Below are 25,856 nucleotides of genomic sequence, written 5' to 3' on the forward strand. Positions count from 1 at the left end.
ACTGACACTACTCTAATGTAAAAGTACTACATGCCTGCAAGGGGCCTAATTCACAAAGGTCTCTTAGGCTCTGCTAGACAACAAAGTATCCTCTTTGTAAGTCTTTTAGCATTGCACTGCGAGATCGCAAAATTACAAGAGTTTAGTGAATTAGGCCCCAGCTCTGAAAACACATGTATTAAAATTTAATTAGCTTATTCAACCAAACTTTCACTCTTTCTATGAAGCAAAGCAACCAGGGTTTCTGCCAGAGGGTACAAAGGGTAAATTACATACCTGAAATCTTGGAAATTAATTGATTAATTTTTATAATTTTTTGAAAGATTATAGTAAAAGAACTGTTGTTTTAAATTTGTCAAAAGCACATGAAATGCAGTGTCCAATTTCAAATGATTTCAAACCCATAACCACCTATGACCTTTTTTGTTTTTATTACATGCCCTAAAAGTATTCAAGAAAGCCTGGTAACCTATATATCCATCCACCCAAAAGATCAGAAATACTGACTAATTTAATATTTGGAGTACAGCCCTGACTTCATCATTGGATCAGTTGGATTCTCCGGTTCGACAGCTGACAACCACAAAATGGAGCACGCCATCTTTTTAAGGCGGTGGGTTGTGTCGACATAAAAAAGGTGCAAAACAGGTTATTAAAACTTAGGGACAAATAAAAGGAAATTGTGTGTCTTCCACATTGCAAAGAATTACAGCTACCAATTCTTTGGGGAGAACTTTGTTTGAAATTGGCAACTTTAAGCTTCATGGAAAAAATAATGCTAACTTTTGGACAAAGCCCAGAAGAAGAATGTGAAGAAATTCTGTTTGTTTTAAAGAGCCACTTCAGCTTTAAAAAAAGATGAGAAATAGATAATTCCTGTATAGGTACACTGCCAGAAATAAAAAAGGAAATGTTTTATTTAACGACACACTCGACACATTTTATTTATGGTTATATGGCATCGAACATATGGTTAAGGACCACACACAGATATTGAGAGAGGAAACCCGCTGTCGCCACTTCATGGGCTACTCTTTCAGATTGGCAGCAAGGGATCTTTTATATGCACAATCCCATAGACAGGATAGCACATGCTACGGCCTTTGATATACCAGTCGTGGTGCACTGGCTGGAACGAGAAATAGTGCAATGGGCCCAATGACGGCAGTGTTCGAGATTAACTGTATCCCGATATCCCGGGGATACCAGAATTTAATTTTGGATACCAGACTTCAATAACCCAGTATCCCACCAGGATACTAATGTAATGTAACATTGTTGTTGGGTTTTTTAATCCTGCGTTTTAATTTTTCGCTGAAACAGTGAACGTCGGTCATTTACTGAAGTTAGGTCACAGTATTTTCGAGCTCGTATCCAGTCTAATGCTATGCCGTAACAATATCTCCCCCAGCTCATACCCAGTCTAATGCTACACTGGAGCAATAGCGGTGTAGCAATAGACCAGGAACCGCTAAGTCGCTATTGTTTTTGTTGGATGTTCCCTCCCTTCAATTTTATTTGAGATATTGATTTCACATATGCATGAAATTGATACAGGTAGGTTTATCATTAGTAATGTCAGAAACACTTATAGATTACTGCTAAATATTACTTTATATCATTATTACGCAAAAATAGATGCAGCAAATCTTTCTGTAGATTCTGTTTGATTGCCAGTTTCACAAATTCCATGATTTCGACTGCGGCGTAGCAATAGACTGGGAACGAGAACAGTTTCGTCCAAGTTTGTACGATGTTATTTATGAATTTCATTTAAGAGGGATACTAAATTCTCAGGTGGGATACCAGATTTTGAAATGTTAGTATCCAACTGGGATACTGCCCCAAAATTTTAATCTCGAACACTGGACGGGGATCGATCCCAGACCGACCGTGGAAATAAAGACGTTTTGGTGGCCACATACGTCTAAAAGCTATAGATGGGGTGGAGTAGAAGTATACCACTTTTGCAATGCTCGCACTGGAACATATTTTGGGTTAGCCAATCTTCATATATGTAGAGTATTTTCTTAAAAATTGTTAAAGTACACGTGTGTAGTAAATTAAGGAATATTTTTGGCAATGGACATAGTGTGCCCTGCTTTTCAGTCCTGTACATCCAGGTAAACAAAACTTTGGAAGAACAACAACATAGCAATGTTATCAAAACAACTACAGCGAGTAAGATACAAACGAACAGAACAGGAGGTTAGAATGTAGTCCAAATCAGAGAATCCCTCTACTGGTAGAGAAATTTAGCAGTGTAGGGACCATACCACAGAACTGGCTGACCCAACTTTGAAAGACTGGACTGTAAGGGTGCCACGTTTAACCATGGTTCATGATATTCACAGTTTTATTCCCATGATTTGATGCAACATTTTTCAAGTTGCATACTTCGGTTTATTTTAACTTTTTAAAGACACTTTTAACAAAGCTCCAAATGACATGGACTTGACAACGCAGTTATGCTACTGAAGGTGTGCTGTTGAAAGACTCATCTGGTGAACAAATATAACAAATATGAAAGCCATTTATCAAAATGTTTTAAGAGTTAAAAATAATTTCAGAAACCGTAACCTAGTCCTTGACTTCACTGGGCAGAGAAGGGGGTGGGGGGTTAGACATGAAAGATTCACTTAGTGAACACTCATACCAAATATTAAAGCCATTCAACAAACGATTCAAACTTAAAACTTAACCATTTGCTCTCAACCTTGCCCTTAGGTTATATTGTATTATAACCCTGGTGATCATACCAAATATTGACCCTATCCATTTCAAACTTTAACCAAACTGTAAATCACTTTAACATTGCCTTGGGATAAAAATACATTCATGGGGCTGGTTGAGTTGGTGCGCAGTCCAGTGCTAAAGAACTCACCTTATGTGCGGTCTGTCAGTGGACTCATTGGGCTATTTCCAGCCAGTGCACCACGACTGCTATATCAAAGGCTGTAGTATGTGCTATCCTGTCTGTGGGATGGTGCATTTAAAAGATCCCTTACTACTAAAGGTAGGTTTCCTCTCTAAGACTATATGTAAAACTGACCAAATGTTTGACATCCATGTTGATGAATAATAAATCAATGTGCTCTAGTGGTGTCGTTAAACAAAACAAACAAATAAAAAATTTCATGGGTTGGCGAACGGCCACACTAAATATTTAAGTCATCCATCAATCAATTCAAGATTTAAAGGGACTTAAAGAAACTTTAACCCGACTTTAACCTCACATAATGTCTTACATGCTATAAAGAAAATAGTTTCTTTCATTATGGATTCCCTTTAGTTCTTGTTAATTTATCTTCATTGAGATCCACAAGAAAACCAAACTCACTCTTTTCTTAACTCATAGCTTTGTCATTAAAAACCAGGAATAACCAGTTTTGGGTATTTTCTCAAATTGAGAAAAAAACAAAACAAAATTTAATCAACTCTAAAAGAGCTAAATAAACAAACATTGGTACTGGTACAATATAACATTAAAATCATAGAATTATGCCAAACTTGCAGCTAGCATCTCTGTCATGGGCCATCACTCTAGAACAAAATCCTAGATAAAACACAAGCACTTTGAACCATACAGCCAAAATCAAAGATTAAAAAACTCAGCACAACATTCACAATATCACAATACCACACTTGAGCACCAAAAATATGTCTTTACTAACTACACTAGAGCTATATAAATTTTGACCTTACCAGAGGCAACATATACATTAAATACTAAATCTTTGTAAATATCCAACAATGTACACCACTAAAGTATATTTATAATAATACTATATCCACACAAAGGAAGGAATGATACGACAGCAGAATAAATAACAGACAATATAGACAATATTATCCAGAGGCATTTGGGGCGGGAGGGGGTCCATAAATGTTTGGCTAATGAGCTGGGTAATGAAGATATGCTATTAGTTTTACCCAATTTTCATTACAGAATTAGTTAAAATATTGGTCCTGCAAATTCAAACAGTATTTTTTCATTAACTTAGGTAACAATGCCCCTCCAGTAAGCCCTTCCCCTGCCTATGTACACTTCAGATCTTCTCCAACTTAGGATCATGACTAGAAGTTTTGTCTTATTTTAAATAGATTATGAACTTCTACCAATTGTATGCAGATTGAGGTCTTTGTCTATGATTTATATTTAAGATTTATAAGTACAGCCCAAAACCCTTTTTAATTTATTTTAAATTAGAATATATCGATAAAATAAATAAAATAAATAAATAAATAAAACATTAATTTTCTTATATCGAGTTGTATATTTTGAAAAGTAGAAAGGTAAGATTAAAATAAATAAGTTATCATTAAATGAAGTATTTTTTCTTAGTAAATATGAACAAGTCTCGACTTGTGTAAAAAGATATTAAAATTATTGTATTTTATTGATTCTAAAGCCATTAAGATGTTATTTCAAAAGCAAAATCAAATAATACTTTCCACATACATTGGCTGAACAAGCCTGTTTTGTTTTGTTTTTTACACTTTATCTGAATAAAGAAAAATGAGCCAATTTTTGCTGTTGATATTGACAATTTGAAATCAAACCCTCACTATTGCCATGTGTTCATGTTTGCAATGAACTGTATACTTTTGGCCTAATAATTAATTTTCTTTTTCAACAAAGAAACTGCCAAAACAAACAAAAATAATAATCGCCAAACAGGAAATACACACCCGAACCACCCCTGGTAATGCGCCTGCTCAGAATTGCACATGACTTGTTGATTAAGTGACCAATCACTCGTCAGAAATCTGTAGGTGCTCTTCTTCGGGAGACGGTGGTCTCTTGTATTCGAATCGGCTAACGAGGTACACAATGAGGGTAACCACGGCAACGAGAATCAGGCCCAAGCAATTAGCCAAAATCCCTTCTGCCGGCTTCTTACTATAGTCTTTAGGCCTGGAAGACAAGGATCAAACATCAAAATTGAAAACATAAATAATGAACCTGTCACACACAGATCATTTGGTCATAGACATGGTTCACAATCAAATTTTAATTTGCTTTAGTTTTAGCTTTTAATCAATTTTAAAACGTGGAATATTTCCTTAAAAATTATTAAAAAGTAGCTAATTTAAATAGAATTTTATTAGCCAAATAATAAACGTTCAGCCACTTTGGATGAAAATTAGCTAACATCAACAATTTGGCAATGTGCAGGGTGAGCCCTGCATAGAGTTTAAGCCAGATAAGAAAGGCTGTTAACTTAATGTACATGTATCAATTTACACAGCTTTAAAACAAATTTAAAAAGTTATCAAATGTGCTTCCATTGGAATGATACAGTAGATGATGACCATTACCTATAACCAGAATATGAAGAATAAAAATTATATTACTATTATGTTTCTAATTCTAAAGATTTATAAATCTCACATTAATTTAGTGAGATATAAACTTAAACTTTATAGGAACTGCTATAGCTGATAACAAGAAGTTAGAATGTGGATCAAGTATAAATATGACAAGGATTATTACATGGACCAGATTGCTTTCTCGGTAATCCCCATCAGACAGGTAGCGCAGGCAAAGCAGAGGATGGCAACACCAAAGAAGACGTGGTACGGCATGAGTCGGCGGCGGAGACCCATTCCAACCTTCGGCCAGAGGAAGGACACGAAGCCAATCACCCACTGAAACAAACAGGAGAAATTAAATGAGTAAGCAAGTAGTAAGTGAAAGCAGCATTACGTGACAGTGCTAATAGCATTACATGACAGTGCAAGCAATAACAAATGACAGTGCAAGTAATCACACATGGCAGTGAAATAACAAATCACAGTGCAAGTAATAACACATGGCAATGCAAGTGATAACACATGGCAATGCAAGTAACAACACATGGCAGTGCAAGTGCAAGTAATAACACATGGCAGTGCAAGCAATAACACATGGCAGTGCAAGCAATAACACATGGCAATGCAAATAATAACACATGGCAGTGCAAGTAATAACACATGGCAATGTAAGCAACAACACATGGCAATGCAAGTAATAACACATGGCAGTGCAAGTAATAACACATGGCAATGCAAGTAATAACGCATGCCAATGTAAGCAATAACAATAACACATGGCAATGCAAGCAATAACACATGGCAATGCAAGTAATAACACATGGCAATGCAAGCAACAACACATGGCAATGCAAGTAATAACACATGGCAATGTAAGCAACAACACATGGCAATGCAAGCAACAACACATGGCAGTGCAAGTAACAACACATGGCAGTGCAAGTAATAACACATGGCAGTGCAAGTAATAACACATGGCAGTGCAAGCAACAACACATGGCAGTGCAAGCAACAACACATGGCAGTGCAAGTAACAACACATGGCAATGCAAGTAACAACACATGGCAATGCAAGCAACAACACATGGCAGTGCAAGTGACAACACATGGCAATGCAAGTGATAACACATGGCAATGCAAGTAACAACACATGGCAGTGCAAGTGCAAGTAATAACACATGGCAGTGCAAGCAATAACACATGGCAGTGCAAGCAATAACACATGGCAGTGCAAGCAATAACACATAGCAATGCAAATAATAACACATGGCAGTGCAAGTAATAACACATGGCAATGTAAGCAACAACACAAGGCAATTCAAGTAATAACACATGGCAGTGCAAGTAATAACACATGGCAATGCAAGTAATAACGCATGCCAATGTAAGCAATAACAATAACACATGGCAATGCAAGCAATAACACATGGCAATGCAAGTAATAACACATGGCAATGCAAGCAACAACACATGGCAATGCAAGTAATAACACATGGGAATGCAAGCAACAACACATGGCAATGCAAGTAATAACACATGGCAGTGCAAGTAACAACACATGGCAATGCAAGTAACAACACATGGCAATGCAAGTAACAACACATGGCAATGCAAGTAACAACACATGGCAATGCAAGTAACAACACATGGCAGTGCAAGCAACAACACATGGCAGTGCAAGCAACAACACATGGCAGTGCAAGTAACAACACATGGCAGTGCAAGTAACAACACATGGCAGTGCAAGTAACAACACATGGCAGTGCAAGTAACAACACATGGCAGTGCAAGTAACAACACATGGCAGTGCAAGTAACAACACATGGCAGTGCAAGTAACAACACATGGCAGTGCAAGTAACAACACATGGCAATGCAAGTAACAACACATGGCAATGCAAGCAACAACACATGGCAGTGCAAGTAATAACACATGACAGTGCAAGTAATAACACATGACAGTGCAAGTAATAACACATGGCAGTGCAAGTAATAACACATGGCAATGCAAGTAATAACACATGGCAATGTAAGCAATAACAATAACACATGGCAATGCAAGCAATAACACATGGCAATGCAAGTAATAACACATGGCAATGCAAGCAACAACACATGGCAACGCAAGCAACAACACATGGCAATGCAAGTAATAACACATGGCAATGTAAGCAATAACACATGGCAATGCAAGCAAGAACACATGACAGTGCAAGTAATAACACATGGCAATGCAAGCAAGAACACATGACAGTGCAAGCAATAACACGTGGCAGAGCAAGCAATAACAAAGTAAGCAATAACAGATAACAGTGCATGCAATAAACAGTGGCATTCCACTTATAAAACAAATATTGATACAATCTAACCTCCTCCAACACACAGAAACACAAACCCCGCCAACACCCAACTAACTATATTTGAATACCTCAAGCTAGTAGAACAAGCATTCTGAGAGTACTGCTAAAGCAATACATGTCCTCTACCGGGCCCAACATATTTTACTATCTCCTAAATTCAAGGGCCATAACTCTGCCAAAAATGAGGATATCGCCATCAAATTTAAAGCTGATCTGTAGCAGTACATGATAAAGCTATACAAATTTTTTTGTGAAAAACACATTTTGGATCTCCTTAGCTTGGTCAAAAATGGGTCAAAATATTGAGGCATTGTGGTTGGACCGGTAGGAGACTAATAACTTTCACTAAAAATATTGAAACATGAAACCATTAGAACCTTTAAAAACACTGGAATATTTTAAACACTTTAAACAGAGTAGCAAATTATGAAAATAATGACTCACGCCAATCATGTATGCACATTTACAATTTCTTTTAGCAGAAATACTCAGCCGACTGTTCAGATTTTAACACTCAGTAACACAACCTTGGGTAGACATCAGATTTAGTGAAAAATAATGACTTGCCTGAGAAGAAAACAGGATCACTGTGGTGAGCCCCAACCAACTGTGCAAGGAATACAGGTTTGGTTTAGGGTCTTTAGCGAGGTTGTGCGAGTCAAAGACGGCCTTGAGACCAACACTGGCGAAGATAAGAGCACTAACATGCAGACAGGCATGAAGGATCTTGATGTACAGTTTGTTGTCATTACGAAACACTCGGTAAGCAAGGATTGCTGAAAACACAAAACATACATCATGTATAGGATATTATGTACATGAAAGATGTCAACACTGATGTAGAATGTTCAATCTGAGTATATACAAGAATGTTTTTTGTTTGTTTTTTTCAATTTTTTTCAACTACTCCATGTATACAAGTTTTTTAAAATGGACCCAAAGATGGATTAACACTACTTTTTAGTCTTTTCAGACTGAATTTGTGGGAAAATGAAAATACAAATACTGTATAACCAAAAATGTTCACGGTCTAAAATGTTCATTGTTTGGGGACTAAAAACATTTCAAGGTTTGGCAAACCTATTTTCATGCTTTAGAATGTAATATTGAATATTCTATGCTAATCAACATTAAAGAAAAGGAAATGTTTAATTTAACGACACACTCAACACATTTTATTTACGGTTATATGGCGTCGGACATATGGTTAAGGACCACACGGATATTGAGAGGAAACCTGCTGTCGCCACTTCATGGGCTACTCTTTTCGATTAGCAGCAAGGGATCTTTTATATGCACCATCCCACAGACAGGATGGCACATGCCACGGCCTTTGATATACCAGTTGTGGTTCGCTGACAATCAACATTAAAAGTTTCACATCAGCTGATATTTGCATTATAGTACTGGTGCTTTAAGTTACACATTAGAGTACTCAGTTGCAAAATTTGCAATTGAGTGATACTATACGCTAAAAGTGAGACAACTGATCAGTCTGATTCTATATACAGGGATTCTAGATTATCGTAGCCCCACTCCCATGGATAGTGATATTCAATGTTAGGCTAGTAAATAACTACAATTGCCATGCTCAATGGCTAGTGAAAAAGAAATAGTTAAATGTTGCAGTTAAGTCTATTTTGTAATTATGAATATCCTGCCCCCCACCCCAAACCCCAAATGTTAGTGTTTTTAAGAACTATCTCCCTCTTTAGGTGATATATCAGATTATTACTATTATTCAGTCAAGTAGGGCAAGTGAATTTTTAATTGTGACTAGTAAAAAAAAAAAATTAGTGATCCCACGGCTAGTGAATTTTATAAAAGTTCTAGAATCCCTGCTATATAGCAATTAAAATTCGTGTGAGAGGTTTTCTAAAATAGAGTGTGTAGTGTTTAATCCAAGCTTGACACAATTCATTCATACTTGTATAGTAAGCTGGCTTAGTATACCAGATTAGCGCACATACCATTATGTTGGCATTTTACAGTACAGAATATAATAACTTAGTGTCTTGAATACAATATTCCCTTGTAGTTTCTTGTGATCTGCACATAGCAGCACATAAAATACTGTGGTAAATTGTCTACTTTATTATCGTTATCACAATGATTTTTTGCATAGAATGGGTTTTATATACCCACAAAAATGAAGTGAGTTACCACGTGTGCATATAAAATATAAACTGACGATCAAAAGAAAGTATACCAATTATTTTTATTATAAATAAACACAATACACGTTCATGGAAGGTTAGATAGGTTCCAGTATTGTTCGTTATAATGCAAACACATTGCTGCGTTTGGGCAATGCCACACAAATTTATACTGCACGAGAAACATGATACTCGTGCACATAAGGGTATAAAAAAGGGTGCCATTGCTTAGAACATGCCTCAGTCAACGGTAAAACACCAGAGAACATGGCAAGGCTAACTGCTGAAGAAAGAGAGAGAGCTATTGGTATGGTGCAGGTGGGTGCAAGTTATGCCCATGTGGCAAGAATCCTGAATTGCACAAAATTGACGATCACCAGGTTAATACAATGTTACAGGGTGACTGGTAGGACTGCAGATAGACCACGAATTGGAAGACCCTACGTCACAACAGCCAACGAAGACCGCCACCTCCGCCAGACCTTCATTTTTGATGGGCGCGAGCGCTATCATGCCCGTGAACCCCCGTCAACTCAATCTGACGGATGCGAAATAATGCACCCCTAAATTGAACAAATCACACTTGTGGGTGTTTTTTTTTTTAACTCTGCCATTTTAATTGTTTATTGAATCCAATCCACAATGCCACAAATCTTTCCATTCTGTTCACAATGAAGTTCCTAGAATACTGTCTACATATTGAAACACGATTGGTTGGTTATGTTTACACTGAGCCAATCAGCTAGGAGTTCACTTCTTATTAAGATCTCGTCGGTTTTGTTTGTTTAATTTCGTACAATGCACGTAATGATCGCGAAATGTATTTATACTGTCGTTGTTTTGATCACGTACAGGAAACATAATAGGTGCGTTGTCCAATATATATATATATATATATATATATATATATATATATATATATATATATATATATATATATATATATATATATATATATATATAATGTTTAAAGTATAAATACTATAATGTTTATATCACAGTAAACACGTACACAAACAAAAAAGTAATTTAGTAAAGCAGGTTTTGTTTTTGTTAATAACATAGCGATGTACTCGTAGACATTTCTACTTTCTGTTTCACGATAATGCCACGTGATTTAAAGCAAAGGACATTGCCCTTGGTAGAGTCAGATTTCTAGTACATGTGATCGGTTGACGGGACCCTGAAACAAACATACACCGATTTAATTTCAAGTCAGTAATTCGAATTTACCGAGTGTAAAGCATGTATATTTTAAAATTAAATTTACATTAGGGTGGTTATGTTGGGGGTTTTTTGGTGTTTTTTTTGTTTTTTATGGGTTGCTATGATTCGAGTTAGTAGTATAATTAATGACGTGTTAACTACAGTACACCGATAATTAAAGTTAATCCTGTTTGTAAAAATATATATTTATAAAAGTTGTAGTAAGATATATTTGGGTAGAAAACAATAAGATGTTGACATTATCTCTGTTATGACATTATTATTATATCATTTTTAAGTAGAGACTTTGAAGGTACATGACGTATATTATGATATGATAAATGTGATAACCCTGTGCCATGTGGCTGTTACACTTTTAATTTCTTTTTAGTTTAAATGATTTACAAATAGGCCTACTGGCATTATTTTTGTGAGTGTTTTATTAAATATTACAGTTAGAATTCTTAATAACAAACCGGCCTCGGTGGCGTCGTGGTTAGGCCATCGGTCTACAGGCTGGTAGGTACTGGGTTCGGATCCCAGTCGAGGCATGGGATTTTTAATCCAGATACCGACTCCAAACCCTGAGTGAGTGCTCCGCAAGGCTCAATGGGTAGATGTAAACCACTTGCACCGACCAGTGATCCATAACTGGTTCAACAAAGGCCATGGTTTGTGCTATCCTGCCTGTGGGAAGCGCAAATAAAAGATCCCTTGCTGCCAATCGGAAGAGTAGCCCATGTAGTGGCGACAGCGGGTTTCCTCTCAAAGTATGTGTGGTCCTTAACCATATGTCTGATGCCATATAACCGTAAATAAAATGTGTTGAGTGCGTCGTTAAATAAAACACTTCTTTCTTTCTTTCTTAATAACAATACCATAGTTGTTACAATGCCAATTCACATTCAGTTCACAGGTTTGTGTCCATGGAGAAATCATATCATTCTGTGATGAAGATTAAAATTATTGTACTTGTTTTAAATAAAACAGAATAAACACAAACAAATAATTTTCAATTCTTTATTCATAAATAGTCAACAGATTATCATGATTCAGAATTTTAATGCAACATAATATGCATGTAATACATAAGAAATTGATAAATGTTGTGTTCATGGTGTTTCTTTTTCTTGTGAAAGACTGCAATGGCCCATTCCTTCATCTTTGAGAACAGCTATCATATTAGTTAAATTAAGATATTTATTTTGAAAACACAAAACATTAACTCTTAAGATATTTAATTTGGAAATCATTACTCCTCAAACTTAATCATGTTCATGGGTGCAATTCCTCTCGGTCTCTTGCCTCCAATTCTGATTATTTTGAGGGGTGCGATTTTTCCCGCCTCTGCATTTTGAGGAGTGTCATTTCTACTCCCCTCGTAATAATTTTGAGGAGTGCGATTTTTAGCACTCCTGGGTTTTTCAAAAATGAAGGTCTGCTCCGCATCTTACACTTACATAACAGATTTCTCACTGTGACGTCATCTGCAGCAACTGGCCTTGGACATGTCATCAGTCATCACACTGTACGTCGTCGACTACGACAGCATGGTATCAGGGCCTATCGACCATTCAGAGGGATGACATTGACGAGGCAACATCAACTTCGACATTTACATTGGGCACGTTAGTTTCAACGTTGGCAACATCGGAACTGGCAACATGTACTCTTTTCTGATGAGAGCAGGTTCCAGTTATTCAGAGCTGATGGCAGGACTTGGATATACCGACGTGCAGGAGAGAGAACAGCTCCGTGCTGTGTTCAGGAGACTGAACCGTTTGGTGGTGGATCTGTGATGGTTTGGGGTGGTATCTGTGGCCAACAGCGGACAGACCGTATTGTCATTGATGGAAATCTTAACGCACACCATTACATCAACCAGATTTTACGTCCCGTCCTGTTACCGTTCTTGCAACACCATCCCAGACTCTTTGTTTCAATAGGACAATGCCAGACCTCACTCAACTTGTGTGGTGCAACAGTTCTTCGCCGCAAACAACGTCAATGTTTTGCCATGGCCAGCCCATTCACCTGACCTGTCACCAATAGAACATTTGTGGGATCATCTTGGCCAGCGAATTTGACATCGTCCTAACGCTCCAATGAACAGGGATCAGTTGGTACAGGCACTGAGGCAGGAGTGGAGGGCAATACCTGATGTCGTCATTAGGCGCTTAACAAACTCTGTCCGACGTCGGGTCCATGCTTGCATACTTGCACATGGTGGACATACACGCTATTGAAACATGTTCTTTGTGGTCAAATTTATTTATCTTCATTATGAATGGTCCTTCGCACATTTCACCCCTAGTGCTGTTATCATTTTATGGGTTTTATTGAGTATACACGTGTTTATTTATCGCCAAATTATTATACTTTCAAAATATAACATTTGCATCAACCTGTGTTTTGTGATGTTTTTAATACTTTGAAAAATAATTGGTATACTTTCTTTTGATCGTCAGTTTATATACATATGGGATTTTTTTAAAAGCCCGCCCAAAAACCCACATATCTGCTTTGATTAGTTACATTTGTATTCTAATTGAGGGGTGATTAATTGCTCACTTAACTTAAGATTATGGGCAATCTAATTAAAATTAGCTCCACTATTACATGTGGATCTAACACCAGCCAGTGGGAGCTCATGTCCACCAATCAAAACCGTACTTGCAGAATCCTGCCAGTGATTTAAAAATAATTTGAAAACATTCCGAATTATCCTGAGGGTATATGACATGTTTCATGTGAATTACGAATGCCTTAAAACATGTTTTTTTTTTATAAAATAAATAACTTGTAATGTAAAACTGAAGACTGATTTAGTTTGGGGTTTTTTATAAATAAATAAATAATTTTTAATGTAAAATTGAAGACTGATAACCCACCCCGTACTTATTGGTATGGTTCGCTGTACTGCGGCCACTAAAATAGACTCGCCCGATATTTTTAGAATTTGTATGCTCCCAAATAACGTTATAAAAGGCGAAGTGTGATTGGTCAATATTTAAATTATTATTTACAGACGAAATGTTACCTGGACATTGGGGACTATGCAGTGTTGTTAGCAATCCGATTAAAATTAGTTCTACTGGTCTAAATAAGGAATTCGTAATTCACATGAAACATATCATATACCCTCAGGATAATTCAGAATGTTTTCAAATTATTTTTAAATCACTGGCAGGATTCTGCAAGTAAGATTTTGATTGGTGGACATGAGCTCCAACTGGCTGGTGTTAGATCCACATGTAATAGTGGAGCTAATTTTAATTAGATTGGATTATGGGGAGCCATTTACATTAGGGTTCATACACTTCAAATGGTTTCATTTTCCAGGACTTTTAAGGGCTATTTTCGTTCATTTTCCAGGACTATTTTACCTTTTTCCAGGGGTCTGAATATATGACTTGGAAAGAAGTTTTTGTTTAACGACACCCTAGCAGATTGTTTAGTCAGTGGCTGCTCTGTCTCCAACATACATGTACAATACTTGTTACACACGGTCTACAGTAGTCACACCCCACTCTGGATATAACTTTTGGATGGTTAAGTTGTAAACTAAAACTGTTGAAATAAAATATTTTATTAACTACATTTGTTGTACATTGTACAAAATAGTGATATAAACATGTATGTAATACTCAAATAGAATAGAGCAATCAACTTGGCTAGGTAACTTTTGTTTCAGTGTGTCCACTTTTGTGTAAATCTCGCTACACAGATATTTCAGCTGGTCATTCTTTTCTTTAGCTGTTCTCCTCAGACTGTTTGATTTTGAAATCCAAGATAGCTTACTGGTTGACTCTGCTTTCTCGGCAAACTCATCTGCTGATTTGGTCAAGTCCACAATGTCACTTTCCAGTCTTCTTTTCTTTTTTTTCATTTCATCTACTTCATCAAAAAACAGCTTCCTCTTCTTTATCCCTTCCACTTGCAACTTTTCAGTTCTCTTTTCCTCCAAATACGCCATGTATTTCTGTCTACCTGCTGCTGCAGCTGTGGAGTGAGTTTCACATTCTGGACGCCTCCAACAGATGTCACATGATCACAAATCAATCTTTGTGCCTCTACCGATCGTTCTAGCAGATTTTCTACCTCTATCTCCTTATTGACAGAAAAACCGCGTTCCACGCTGGCTTGTCCATGTGACAACAGAAGAATATCTTTCACTACTTTGTTCCATAGCAAGTTGTACTGTCCACTGTTGCCCATGTGCCGGTACAACAACACATCAACCCTGCTGCTTTCAGTGGAGAACTCTGTGTATTCTGATTTGTGTTCAACAACAGTGGTTTCCAGGAATTCCCTAAACTCTCTCAGAACATCATCACATGTTGATGATCCACCTTTCACTCTGTGCGAGTCATTCAATAACTTTAACAGGTTTTTCATTCTTGTGATGCAGCCATCTTTATCTGTAGCCATTTTCCTGGGATTTAGACAGGATAGATTCCTTACAACCGGGTACTTCATTGGCACTTTTTCCAGCAGTTTACATACTATCTTCATCAGGAAGTCTTTACATTCCATCCTCATTTCCAGAGCCTGCTTTTCGCTCATCTGTTTTGTAGCACTAAGCCTTTTCATTTCTTGCTCTGCAGCAAAGCCAATATCAATCTTTGAGTAACTACAGTGGTTTTTCTTTTCCCGTGGATCCAAGGACAACAGACCGGAAACACCGACATTCTCCAACAGTTCACTTTTCATGTATTCACCTAAGAAAGGCAACATCGGTTGATCTGTTTGGCATTGAACCAGAAATGGCACAATCTGCTTGGCGGTGGAAGTGAAAATGTGGATTTTAGCTCTAATTAACTTGTCGTTACAACATGTCTTGATGGTTTCAAAGGAAGCTGTGTTAGGATTGGATACCTTCTTTTCTTCCACAGATTTCACATATTTTTTAATATGTGTCCATACTTCTAGTGCTCTGACGACTACTGGTGCATTTTCTAACCATCTGTGGTTACAGAATTTGAGAGGGAAGACACTGGAATCTGTCATTGAAACAAAATCTTCCCTTCGAGCTGGTGTATCCATAAACAGTTAATACAAACTTGACAGTAGCTTCTGTATGTCCCAACCAGACGCATTGGACCCATCTTTAAATGCACCATGGACGATATGCAACCCACAGCTACCAATATTTAGTAAAGTGTTGTCACATGTTGTTGTCAGTTTGTCTTGTAGAAGACGATGGAACTTCCAATTGACATTTGGCCCATCCATGGAAACTTGGAGCAGGTTTCTCATATTTAAGTTGTCAACGCAGTTTTCAAAGTGTTCAACCATTATTTCAGCAGTTACATGAACCATGAATACAGATCCATAATAGAATGTTTTCACCTAAAACAAAAATTAAAAAAAAAATATAATATGCATCATGTAAGAAAAAAAAGTAAATAAAGCAAAATAACACATACACACATATATACATACATAAATATATATATACACACACACACATATATATATATATATATATATATATATACATACATACATACATACATACATACATACATACATATATATATATATACATATATATATATATATATATGTACACACACACACAAACATGTATGAAACAGCTTAGAACGTTTATAATTATTTGTGTGATCTAAACCGGTCTTGTCCACGCCTCCTTGTGTAAATTAGTTGTCAATTAAATCCTTGCAGCTAAAGCTCAGCTGCTAAATCAAAGCGTGTTGCACGTATGCCTTCTGAAATAGACATCTCCTTTGTTTTGGCTTGGCTCAAGTAGATCCAATAAACATAGGGACACCACCAAAAGAAACAAGTGTAACAATGTTATACACTGTTACGATTGTTGAAAGGAGACCTTTGCAAATCTCTATGGTGTTAAACTCATTCTTAATCTCATGTTACATCAATGGGGTTTATTTAAAGATATGGGCTTCTTTCCGGTCAAATGATTAATCATGGTCACGACTCGCCGCACAGGATTCAGACCCAAGCGGTGGGCCATTGTTAAAGCGATAGCTCACTTTGTGAGGTGTTAATTCCTACTTAATTATACACTGTTACTCGAATTTGTCAGGATTTAACAGGTCCATAAAATTATTTACATGCAAGTAGTCAACTTATATGACGTCAGACGCGTGCTTGTTTTTCTAAAAATAACAGGACCTGACTGATCATATCCACAGCGTACACAATAATAAATGAACTTCTATGAATGAAATAATGTGTAGCTATAATTTTTTACAATTAATTTTCATATACTATAAACAGTATAGGCCACATGTAGCATATTATATTATCATATTATAAACAAGTACTTAATAAACAAAAAACATACCTTTCCATCCTCCTGCCATATGCGGGAATGAATATCCATTTGCTTGTTTTGGGTTTTCCGATTCAAACTTTCGTCAAAAAGGAGGACATATCCTGACTGGCTATCAATGTGTTTTGTCAACAATTGTTTGAAATATGGTGCAAGACCAAAACATGAAAGGTAGGCCGTTTTCCTTTCGCAACAGGTGAATCGTTTCGTAATCTCACTGTTGGGAAACATCAGTGAAAATATTGATGAAACATCAGAACACGAATTGTATGAAAAATGTGAATTGATTACTTTCAGTGTCCATAATATTTCTGATCTCAAACACTCGCTCCGATTCACAAACGATGCGACAGTCACTGGTGAGGGTGTAGTAGAAGCTGTCGGCTTGTCAAAGGTAGATTTGTCCGTGAAAAAGTTTCTAATTGTTGTGTTTTCGCACAAACTTTCCCGATGTTCTTTCAATAACTGTTTGTGTTTAGACCCTTTTCCATGACTTCTTATTGCCGGTTCACCCATGTTGGATATATCAAAGTTCTTTTTACAAACTTTACAACTGGCGCTGCATTTATCTTCCACCCAATTCAACCATGATATGTATTCTTCATTTTTTAGCCACCTGTCGTTAAACGTACACTTTCCGTTAGGCATCTTCGCAGAAGTGATTTACACATCTACCCGTTTTTCTTTTTCTTTTTTTTTAATGTCATACTGGTATATACTTTTTATCCGGATTCCATGCTTGAAGAATTGTGTCGCCATCTCAATTAAGATTATCTACTCGTGCTCGTTAGAGCACCACTATGCCTATCTATAGACCAAATAAACCAACACAGTATTTCCTGCTCAACAACTGACCAATGGCAGTCGACCTCATTATAATCATCGATGCATTTAGGTATTGTTTTTGTGGGGGGGTACCTAAGTCAAACCCGATTATTTATGTATTTGTAACATCACACACAAAAAAATAGAAACAAAATTTAAAATGTCCAGGACTTTCCAGGAGGTAAACTGACTTTTCCAGGACATTTAAGGACTTTCCTGGGTAAAAAAACAAACAATTAAGCACTTTCCAGGGGTTTTCAGGATGCGTGCGAACCCTGTACATGTAAAATATTATCATTTTGATACCAAATAAATTTACATGCTAAGGGGATCTAAAATTTATTCTCCTTGAACTAAGTTCTGGGGAGTGATGGAGCACGACAGGGAGTGCTCCCCTTAAATGTTGAGGTCTTGTTTATTACTTATAATTAATAATTAATACATGACTGCATAATCTCAAACTTACCATCACCATATAGGAAGATCATGCCTATGACCATAAACAAGGGATGATAGTTGAACTCTAGGTCGGGGTTACTCTGCCATGCGAACCCCCCGCGGAAATGTCCCATCCAGACAGCCACCATGATGACCCCCGAGAGACCGAGCAGCTGAACCAGCAGAACAAGCCAGGTAAACGCTCTCATTTCAGACGACGAAGCCTGGTGGCTTTCAAAACTTTCCATAATTTAGCCTGGAAAATAAAACATTTTGTTCAAAAACATTTTCTTTCATGTTTAGTGGTAAATTCCTCAAAATGGGTCACAGAAATTACCATTTTTCCATTAATAGCAAGGGATCTTTTATATGCACCATCCCAGATAGGATAGCACATACCACAGACTTTGATATACCACTCATAGTGCACTGGCTGGAACTAAAAATATCTGAATGGGCCCACTGATGGGGATCAATCCTAGACTAACCGTGCATCAAGAAAGCACTTTACCACTGGGCAACATCCCGCCCCTGAGCTTGCTTGAACCCACATCTTCTCAGGATGTCTCAATATTAGGACTAGTGATTTTTCCTGAGGCTAGTAATTTTTCTAGGCTACCAGTCTCTAAGACCAGTACATATATTTCTTAATTTCCACCTCTGTAATTCACTTGTAATTTCCAGAATGAAATAAAAGTAATTACATAATTTTTGGAAAACTACATGCAATTACATTGACTATATCAATGTATATAAAATGCAGGCTTGTCAAAACACAGTAACTGTCATCACATTCCAAAGAGGGATGCAGCCCAGTGGTAAAGTGTTTACTTGATGATCGGCCGCGTTAGGATCGATCCCCATCGGTGGGCCCATTGAAATATTTCTCGTTCCAGCCAGTGCCCCACGACTGGTATATCAAAGGCTTTGGTATGTGCTATCCTGTCTGTGGGATGGTGCATATCATGCCTTCAGATTTCACGGAAACAATTGATTTATGTAGTGTGTTGGTAAAATCACTGAACCAAAATTTTGTTTCCCATGATCATTATATTGAGTACAACTACTCAACAAAAATAATATATAAATATTTTTTAAAAACAGTTTCCGATGGGTTCCCATGATCACAAGGCACTGAACCGAAAAGTATTTCTCATGAAATTTGAAATCCTATGGCCTGCATATAAAAGCAGTGTTTCCCCCAGGATTTTTGTTCAGAGGGTTGGCAAAATAGTTTGACGTTAACTGAGCCCCCAAAGGGTGTGAAAATGCTAGGGGAGTTCGGGGGCATGCTCCCCAGTAATGTTTTTTTTTTAATTTTCAGCTGGGTGTCATGTACACTTATAGAAGGAGATACATGTATTTTAAGATAGATTTTAATAATAATGTTTATTATTATTAAATATGTGCATAATGTCAAAACAATAATTTGAAAAAGAAGTATAAAAGTATTAGACTAAGCACAAACAGATAATATTACTGATTGTAATATGTATTATCTGTTTATCTAAAAGTAAAACCCAGGTTTTCTAGAATTTAAAAAAAATCCACTAACCATGGGATTGGCGATTTTAAAAATTAATTATCCATGATTTAATATTCATTAGCCCTACTTCTGTATGTATATCAGGGGTTCTAGAATTTAAAAAAAAAAAGACTTCCAATACTGACCAGTGGATAAAAAATTACTGGTCATGATAAAAAAATTCACCTGCTAAATTGTAATCACTCAGTGACTAATAAAACAAAAGAAAGTAAATATTTTTTTATATAATAATTATGTAGGTACATTTTAAATTTTGTGTTAATTCATCATATAATGCACTTAAAAATAATTTCTTTCAACTTCAAGTCTTGCAAATTTAATTATGTAATGTTTAAATATAATTTAAAAAACAACACAAAAACAAAAACAAACAAAACAAAACATTTGGGAGTTCGTAAAACAATATCGTTATGTGCAACCTTTAAAAAAACAACCCTGATCCGACGAGACTGGTCACCGTTTATTTTGTTACGCCTTCACTATGTTAGAGTAACAACTGTTTGGGTACCAGTCAATTACGCCAAAGTGACTGCAACATTTTGTTAACTTAAGACTTTAATAAAATTACATCTGTAGGTATATATCCATTTCAGGGATGGGGCATAGATTACTGGTGACCATATATTCATTAGTGAACTGTTGCATGTGAAAGGAAATCGAAAGTATTGACTTGTAGATCCGTTTTCCTTTTTACATATGATCGATGTTGGTTGATTTTTTTTTTTTTTTTTTTTTTTCATTCGATCATCATGATGGTTGATTTTTTTTCCCCACACTGGCCACCGGGCTCTAACAATGTACATATTTGTGGAATACTAGCATTTTTTTTTTTATAATATCGGCAAATTAATCACAGAAGTGAACGTGTCCCTTTTTATAATGGTTACAATTTTTACGGTCCCGGTAAAGACATTCACGGGGTCGTTGCGGGGTCCTTCCGGGCCCTAGGGGAAATACTGTAAAAGATCCCTTGCTACTAATGAAAAACATGTAGCAGGTTTCCTCTCTGAGACTATATGTCAATATTACCAAATGTTTGATAACCAATAGCCATTGATTAATATACCAATGTGTTCTAGTGTTGTCGTTAAACAAAACAAACATTTCATCACATTTCATCCAGTAAAGTAATGACTAATTGTGAGACTAATGACAGATGCACTTGTTACAATTTGTGTGTTGACACTTTATCATTTTAATAAATGTGGCTTCATTATTTCAAGAGTTCTGGCATATTAAATAATCAAAGAAGAATATTTACATACTTGACTACTGGTTATCAGAGGATCATAATAAAATTCATATCATTATGATTATCAAATGTTTAATGCTTGAAGTTGAATGGTTTCATTACAATGTATTACTTATTAGTACATTAGGTGTCAAAATAATATAAATGTTCAAAACAGATTAATAGATCCTTTTGGACAAATAAAATAGTGATAAGAAAGAATTAAGATTGTTTTATTCAGTGCATTAGTGAAACAAATGCTAGCCATATGTCACATTCAGCCCAGCATCTCATTAATGCAAAAGTGCACAATATTAATAACCCAAACTTAAACATTCTTAAAGAAAAATTGCCGGTTATATGTGAAATAAATGTGCATTGAATGCATCTTATTTGCAGTATAAAAAATGCGTTTTCTAACAATAGATATCAATAGATAATCCAAAATATCATTACAGGATTACTGCTTCCTTAGAGACTCAACGATTACAAACCGGAAGTTAGCATGTGCGTTTTCCGGATGTAGATTGGTACTTAATCAGCTGTCAATAAAATGTGTCTTTTGACCAAAGACGTAGCAATTTTAATATAACGGTGTACGCTAAATCAATTTCACTTTTGAGTTGTTCCCCTTGTTTAGCGTGAATTAATATGAGTAGAGACATATTATTTTGTCCAGTACTATTCATGTATTGATTACATTTGTTTTGTTGTGAATGACATATGTGTGAAGTTTGTAAAAATATACAATTCATGATGTAATATAGATAAGCAAAACATTTAGAACGTCAGTTATGCAGAATATTGCTTCTTCATTCAAGCTATTATTTTATTTTTATTGCATATAACTCCAATCATGGCATCTTCTGAAATGCCATCTGGTTCTGTGGCTCTTTCAAAACGAAGTAAGAGAAGCGTGGCAACGTATTTTAAAGGAGAATGTGGTAAACAGTGTAACCCACAGAAGTTGCATGACTTCCTTGAACACATTTTGAGTTCTGCCAGACCCATTGATGAGTTTGAAACAATAGATTGGTGCAAATGGTTGATTGCTGGAGGATCAACATTCGATGAATTTTCAAAAATTGGTTTGTATTCTTTTACTGGAATATTTCTTATAGGCAAGACTTCCAAACTTTCCAACATTCATTTCATTCAGGCTTAGGTTTAGGGTTAGTGATAGTATTAGCATGCATGCTGGAACGTTCGGAAGTCTTTCCGAGAAGTTTGATAGAAATAGGCAAAGTGAACATTTATTGGTACATTTTGTAACATGTCCCCATGTTCCGTGTTCATTCGGAAAAATTCCAAATTATACACTCAATTCTAATCATAATATTTCGATATAAAATAGTACTTCTAGTAATAAAATTTAAACAAAACAATTGTATGTTTTATTAAAAACATGATATTATTAAGTAGTTGATAATGTTTCGTTTTGTTAAAATGAAAGAAATAATTAGTATATTCTGGCTTTACTGAAATGAATGTGGCCGAGGATTAACAACGCTTGACTGGTAACAGCAAATGGTGCGACGTGTCAATGTACAATCTGACGCAAAAGTAAAAACACGAACCAACACACAACAACAAGGTGCCAAGTGAGGTAACACTAAACAAATCTGGGTCTTCATGTCTGTTGTGTGATTTCGTTTTTTGAAATCAGATTATGTCTAAAATATTTCGGCAACTTCAATTTCTCACTAGTGCCAATAACTTGGCAACTTGAGCTGAAAACAGGGGAAAAAACCCACGTTCATTTTGTTGGTAACATTAGCAGGGCTAGCTCTGGGTTAGCAGAAAATTTCGCCAAATTATCTGTTAAAGCCGCACACCCTAGTTCCATCCAGCGAAAATAAATTATAATTTGGTTAATCTACAAACCTGTAACACACTTAGATCACATTTTTATCAAATGGAGTGAAAAAGCAGGTTTTATATCGATAAATACCATGGGAATCCCCATGTCCCAATTGCTTGAAATAATTTGGAAAGTTTATATTCTGATGTCACCGGTAGATGTCGCTCGAAGCACAACAATGCCTACATCACGACAAATTTCACAGACTTGGGGTGCGTTCTTTTCACCTCTCCTGGACATGTTCCAACTGTTCTGTCCTGGTTGTATCCCCTCTCCAGATATCGTAGGACTTAGCAAAATTATTGGTTTTAAGGGTTTGTAACGTTTTGTATTGAGATACTTACTTGTCTGAACTTTATTGTTACTGAAAATGTTCACGAACTGTGAAGAAAAATCTCACAAATGAACAACAACAAATCGGATGTTGATTGCACGAACCGTGCATGAGAAAACAAACCGAACCAAAATGATAACGGTCACATGGTATACCAACGTCTGTGACATTGAAATGGAAATATCCCGTCTAAAAATAGATTAGACCTCGTCTGCTCAACGTTTTTTTCTCAAATGTGCGTCCGTTTTTCAAAAATACGAAAAATGCATTTTGTGGTATTACAAACACCAGGATTACCAGGATTACCAAAAAAACACTTCAGGTGAATGGAAATATATATTCTAAATAATAAACGGTAAGTAAAGTGCAATTTTATTTGTGAAAAAATGGGTTTAATAGCGAAAAACAACGCCGTAATGGTTAACATAACTAGGGTGTGTCCCTTTAAATTTTAAATTTAACAGAAACCCAGTTATTTTATAATAAATTATCAATTATTACATGAAATTATTTCCCCAAATTAAAATAAAATTCGCCAATTATTTTTGAAATTCGCAACTGGCGAATTTGGCGAGTGCCAGAGCTAGCTCTGCATTAGGGCCTGATTTGGTATTTTAAAAATTTATACCCCCAATATGGCAGACATATTTTGACTAGAGGAATAGTCCTGAATATCAATGGAGTACTAGTATGACTGATGATAAAGCTTTATTTTCTGTACTTTCCATGTATTGCAGTTCGACAGTATGACAATGCTATAACCTGTGGACTGGTGTGGACGGCAAACTTTGTGGCTTACCGCTGTAGAACATGTGGCGTGTCGCCCTGCATGTCACTGTGTTCAGACTGCTTCCAGGCGGGTAATCACGAGGGCCATGATTTCAACATGTTTCGCAGTCAGGCAGGGGGCGCTTGCGACTGTGGAGATGTCAGTGTCATGAACCCATCCGGGTAAGTTTGAAAAACAACATTGATGTCTTTATTTGTACACATTGTGTAATTAAATATATATCTAATCTTGTAACTTCAGTGTCTACTTGGTGAATGCTTGCTTTTGGTTTGTTGCATAACATACACATGTTTGCTATTGTTTTAACTAATGATTGCCCATAATTTCTTTTAGGTTCACCGGGGTATGAACAAAAAAAGGCATGCGCATACTGTGTGAATCAACGAAATCATTCACACAAATGTTTTTATTGCCTTTTTTCTTCATACACCTAATAACCTAAAAGAACTAACAGACAAACCTAATATATGAAATTTGAAGCATATTTATTATTAAAAACACAAACAACATCGAATTCTTCTCTTTTTTTTCTTCTTTTTTTTGAGATTTTTTAACAATAAATTAATACAAAATACTACTGTAAAGTAACTTCATTAGATGTGCCATTCCCTGACAACATATTTTTTATGTTTGGTGAGAAATTAAAAAGATGCATTGCTACGGCTGGACCAGTGGGATGTTATTAAACTTTGATGATTACCGGTATAATGGAAATTTAATGATAACAGTTTATTTTTGCCTACAGTATATATATATATATATATATATATATATATATATATATATATATATATATATATATATATATATATATATATATATATATATATATATTTTTTTTTTTTATATTTTTTTAATTCCTTTGGAGTTCCATGTTATGGAGTGCCTGCAATAGAAATATTTGTTATAAATAAAAGTAATATACAAACAGGTTAAATTATTTTATTTTGTGCATGGTAAGGATTGGAAATCATTGCCTACCACTCCTCTCAGGGTTTTTACCAGAGGGTATCCTATAATCTTCAGAATTAATGGATATATTTTAATTTTTTTTTAGATAGATGCTAGAAAGAGAACTGCACATGAAATGCTGGGTCTAAGTTCAAAACATGCTACTAGTGGGCACTTAAGGTCTGGTTTGTTTTTATTACAAACCATCAAATTATTTTCTAGCAGAATGCCTGCTTGTCCCTTATCATATTGTTTTTGTCATAAAAAATCTTTATGCTTATTTTATTTTACAAATAATATGTATTTATGTATTGTTAATTTTATTTGAAATTAAATATTTTCTAAGCTCAATGATTATTTCACCGACTGACTTTGCGTTGTAGATTTTGTAGACGTCATGGTCCCGACCGACAGCATCACATGGTCCATCCTCCTGGTGACATTATGGCAAACGCAGAGGCCATGATGCCACAGATCTTCTTACGACTGCTCTACCACCTTAGAGACAACTGTAAACCAGGTGA

At 35.9% G+C, this 25,856-nt stretch overlaps 2 protein-coding genes across 2 annotated transcripts in view; one reads left to right on the plus strand and one right to left on the minus strand.

Annotated features, from left to right (window-relative positions):
• Positions 1 to 1,536: 1,536 nt before the first annotated feature.
• On the minus strand, positions 1,537 to 21,908 carry LOC121382280 (transmembrane ascorbate-dependent reductase CYB561-like). Its single transcript, XM_041511850.1, has 5 exons — positions 21,853 to 21,908; positions 18,648 to 18,875; positions 8,243 to 8,451; positions 5,498 to 5,652; positions 1,537 to 4,918 (listed from the first exon to the last, which is right to left on the minus strand). Exons 2-5 carry the CDS (start codon positions 18,865 to 18,867, stop codon positions 4,756 to 4,758), a joined length of 747 nt encoding a protein of 248 aa, XP_041367784.1. The 5' UTR covers positions 18,868 to 18,875; positions 21,853 to 21,908; the 3' UTR covers positions 1,537 to 4,755.
• A 223-nt stretch (positions 21,909 to 22,131) lies between these two features.
• LOC121381262 (E3 ubiquitin-protein ligase UBR3-like) overlaps positions 22,132 to 25,856 on the plus strand; it is a 52,000-nt gene continuing 48,275 nt past the window's right edge. The window contains exons 1-3 of the mRNA XM_041510504.1: positions 22,132 to 22,484; positions 24,329 to 24,542; positions 25,716 to 25,852. Of these exons, the coding sequence (XP_041366438.1) occupies positions 22,253 to 22,484; positions 24,329 to 24,542; positions 25,716 to 25,852 (583 nt within the window). The 5' untranslated portion in view covers positions 22,132 to 22,252. The remainder of the gene's footprint in view (positions 22,485 to 24,328; positions 24,543 to 25,715; positions 25,853 to 25,856) is intronic.

This window comes from Gigantopelta aegis, chromosome 9 (assembly GCF_016097555.1).
Source record: "Gigantopelta aegis isolate Gae_Host chromosome 9, Gae_host_genome, whole genome shotgun sequence".
Taxonomy (NCBI): Eukaryota; Metazoa; Mollusca; class Gastropoda; order Neomphalida; family Peltospiridae; genus Gigantopelta; species Gigantopelta aegis.

Coding starts and splice junctions, on each gene's coding strand:
- LOC121382280 (XM_041511850.1), bottom strand. CDS start 18,867: ATGGAAAGTTTTGAAAGCCACCAGGCTTCGTCGTCTGAAATGAGAGCG. Junction 8,452..18,647: donor GATCTTCCTATATGGTGATG/GTAAGTTTGAGA, acceptor TTGTGTTTTCAG/CAATCCTTGCTTACCGAGTG. Junction 4,919..5,497: donor GAGAAAGCAATCTGGTCCAT/GTAATAATCCTT, acceptor CTTGTCTTCCAG/GCCTAAAGACTATAGTAAGA.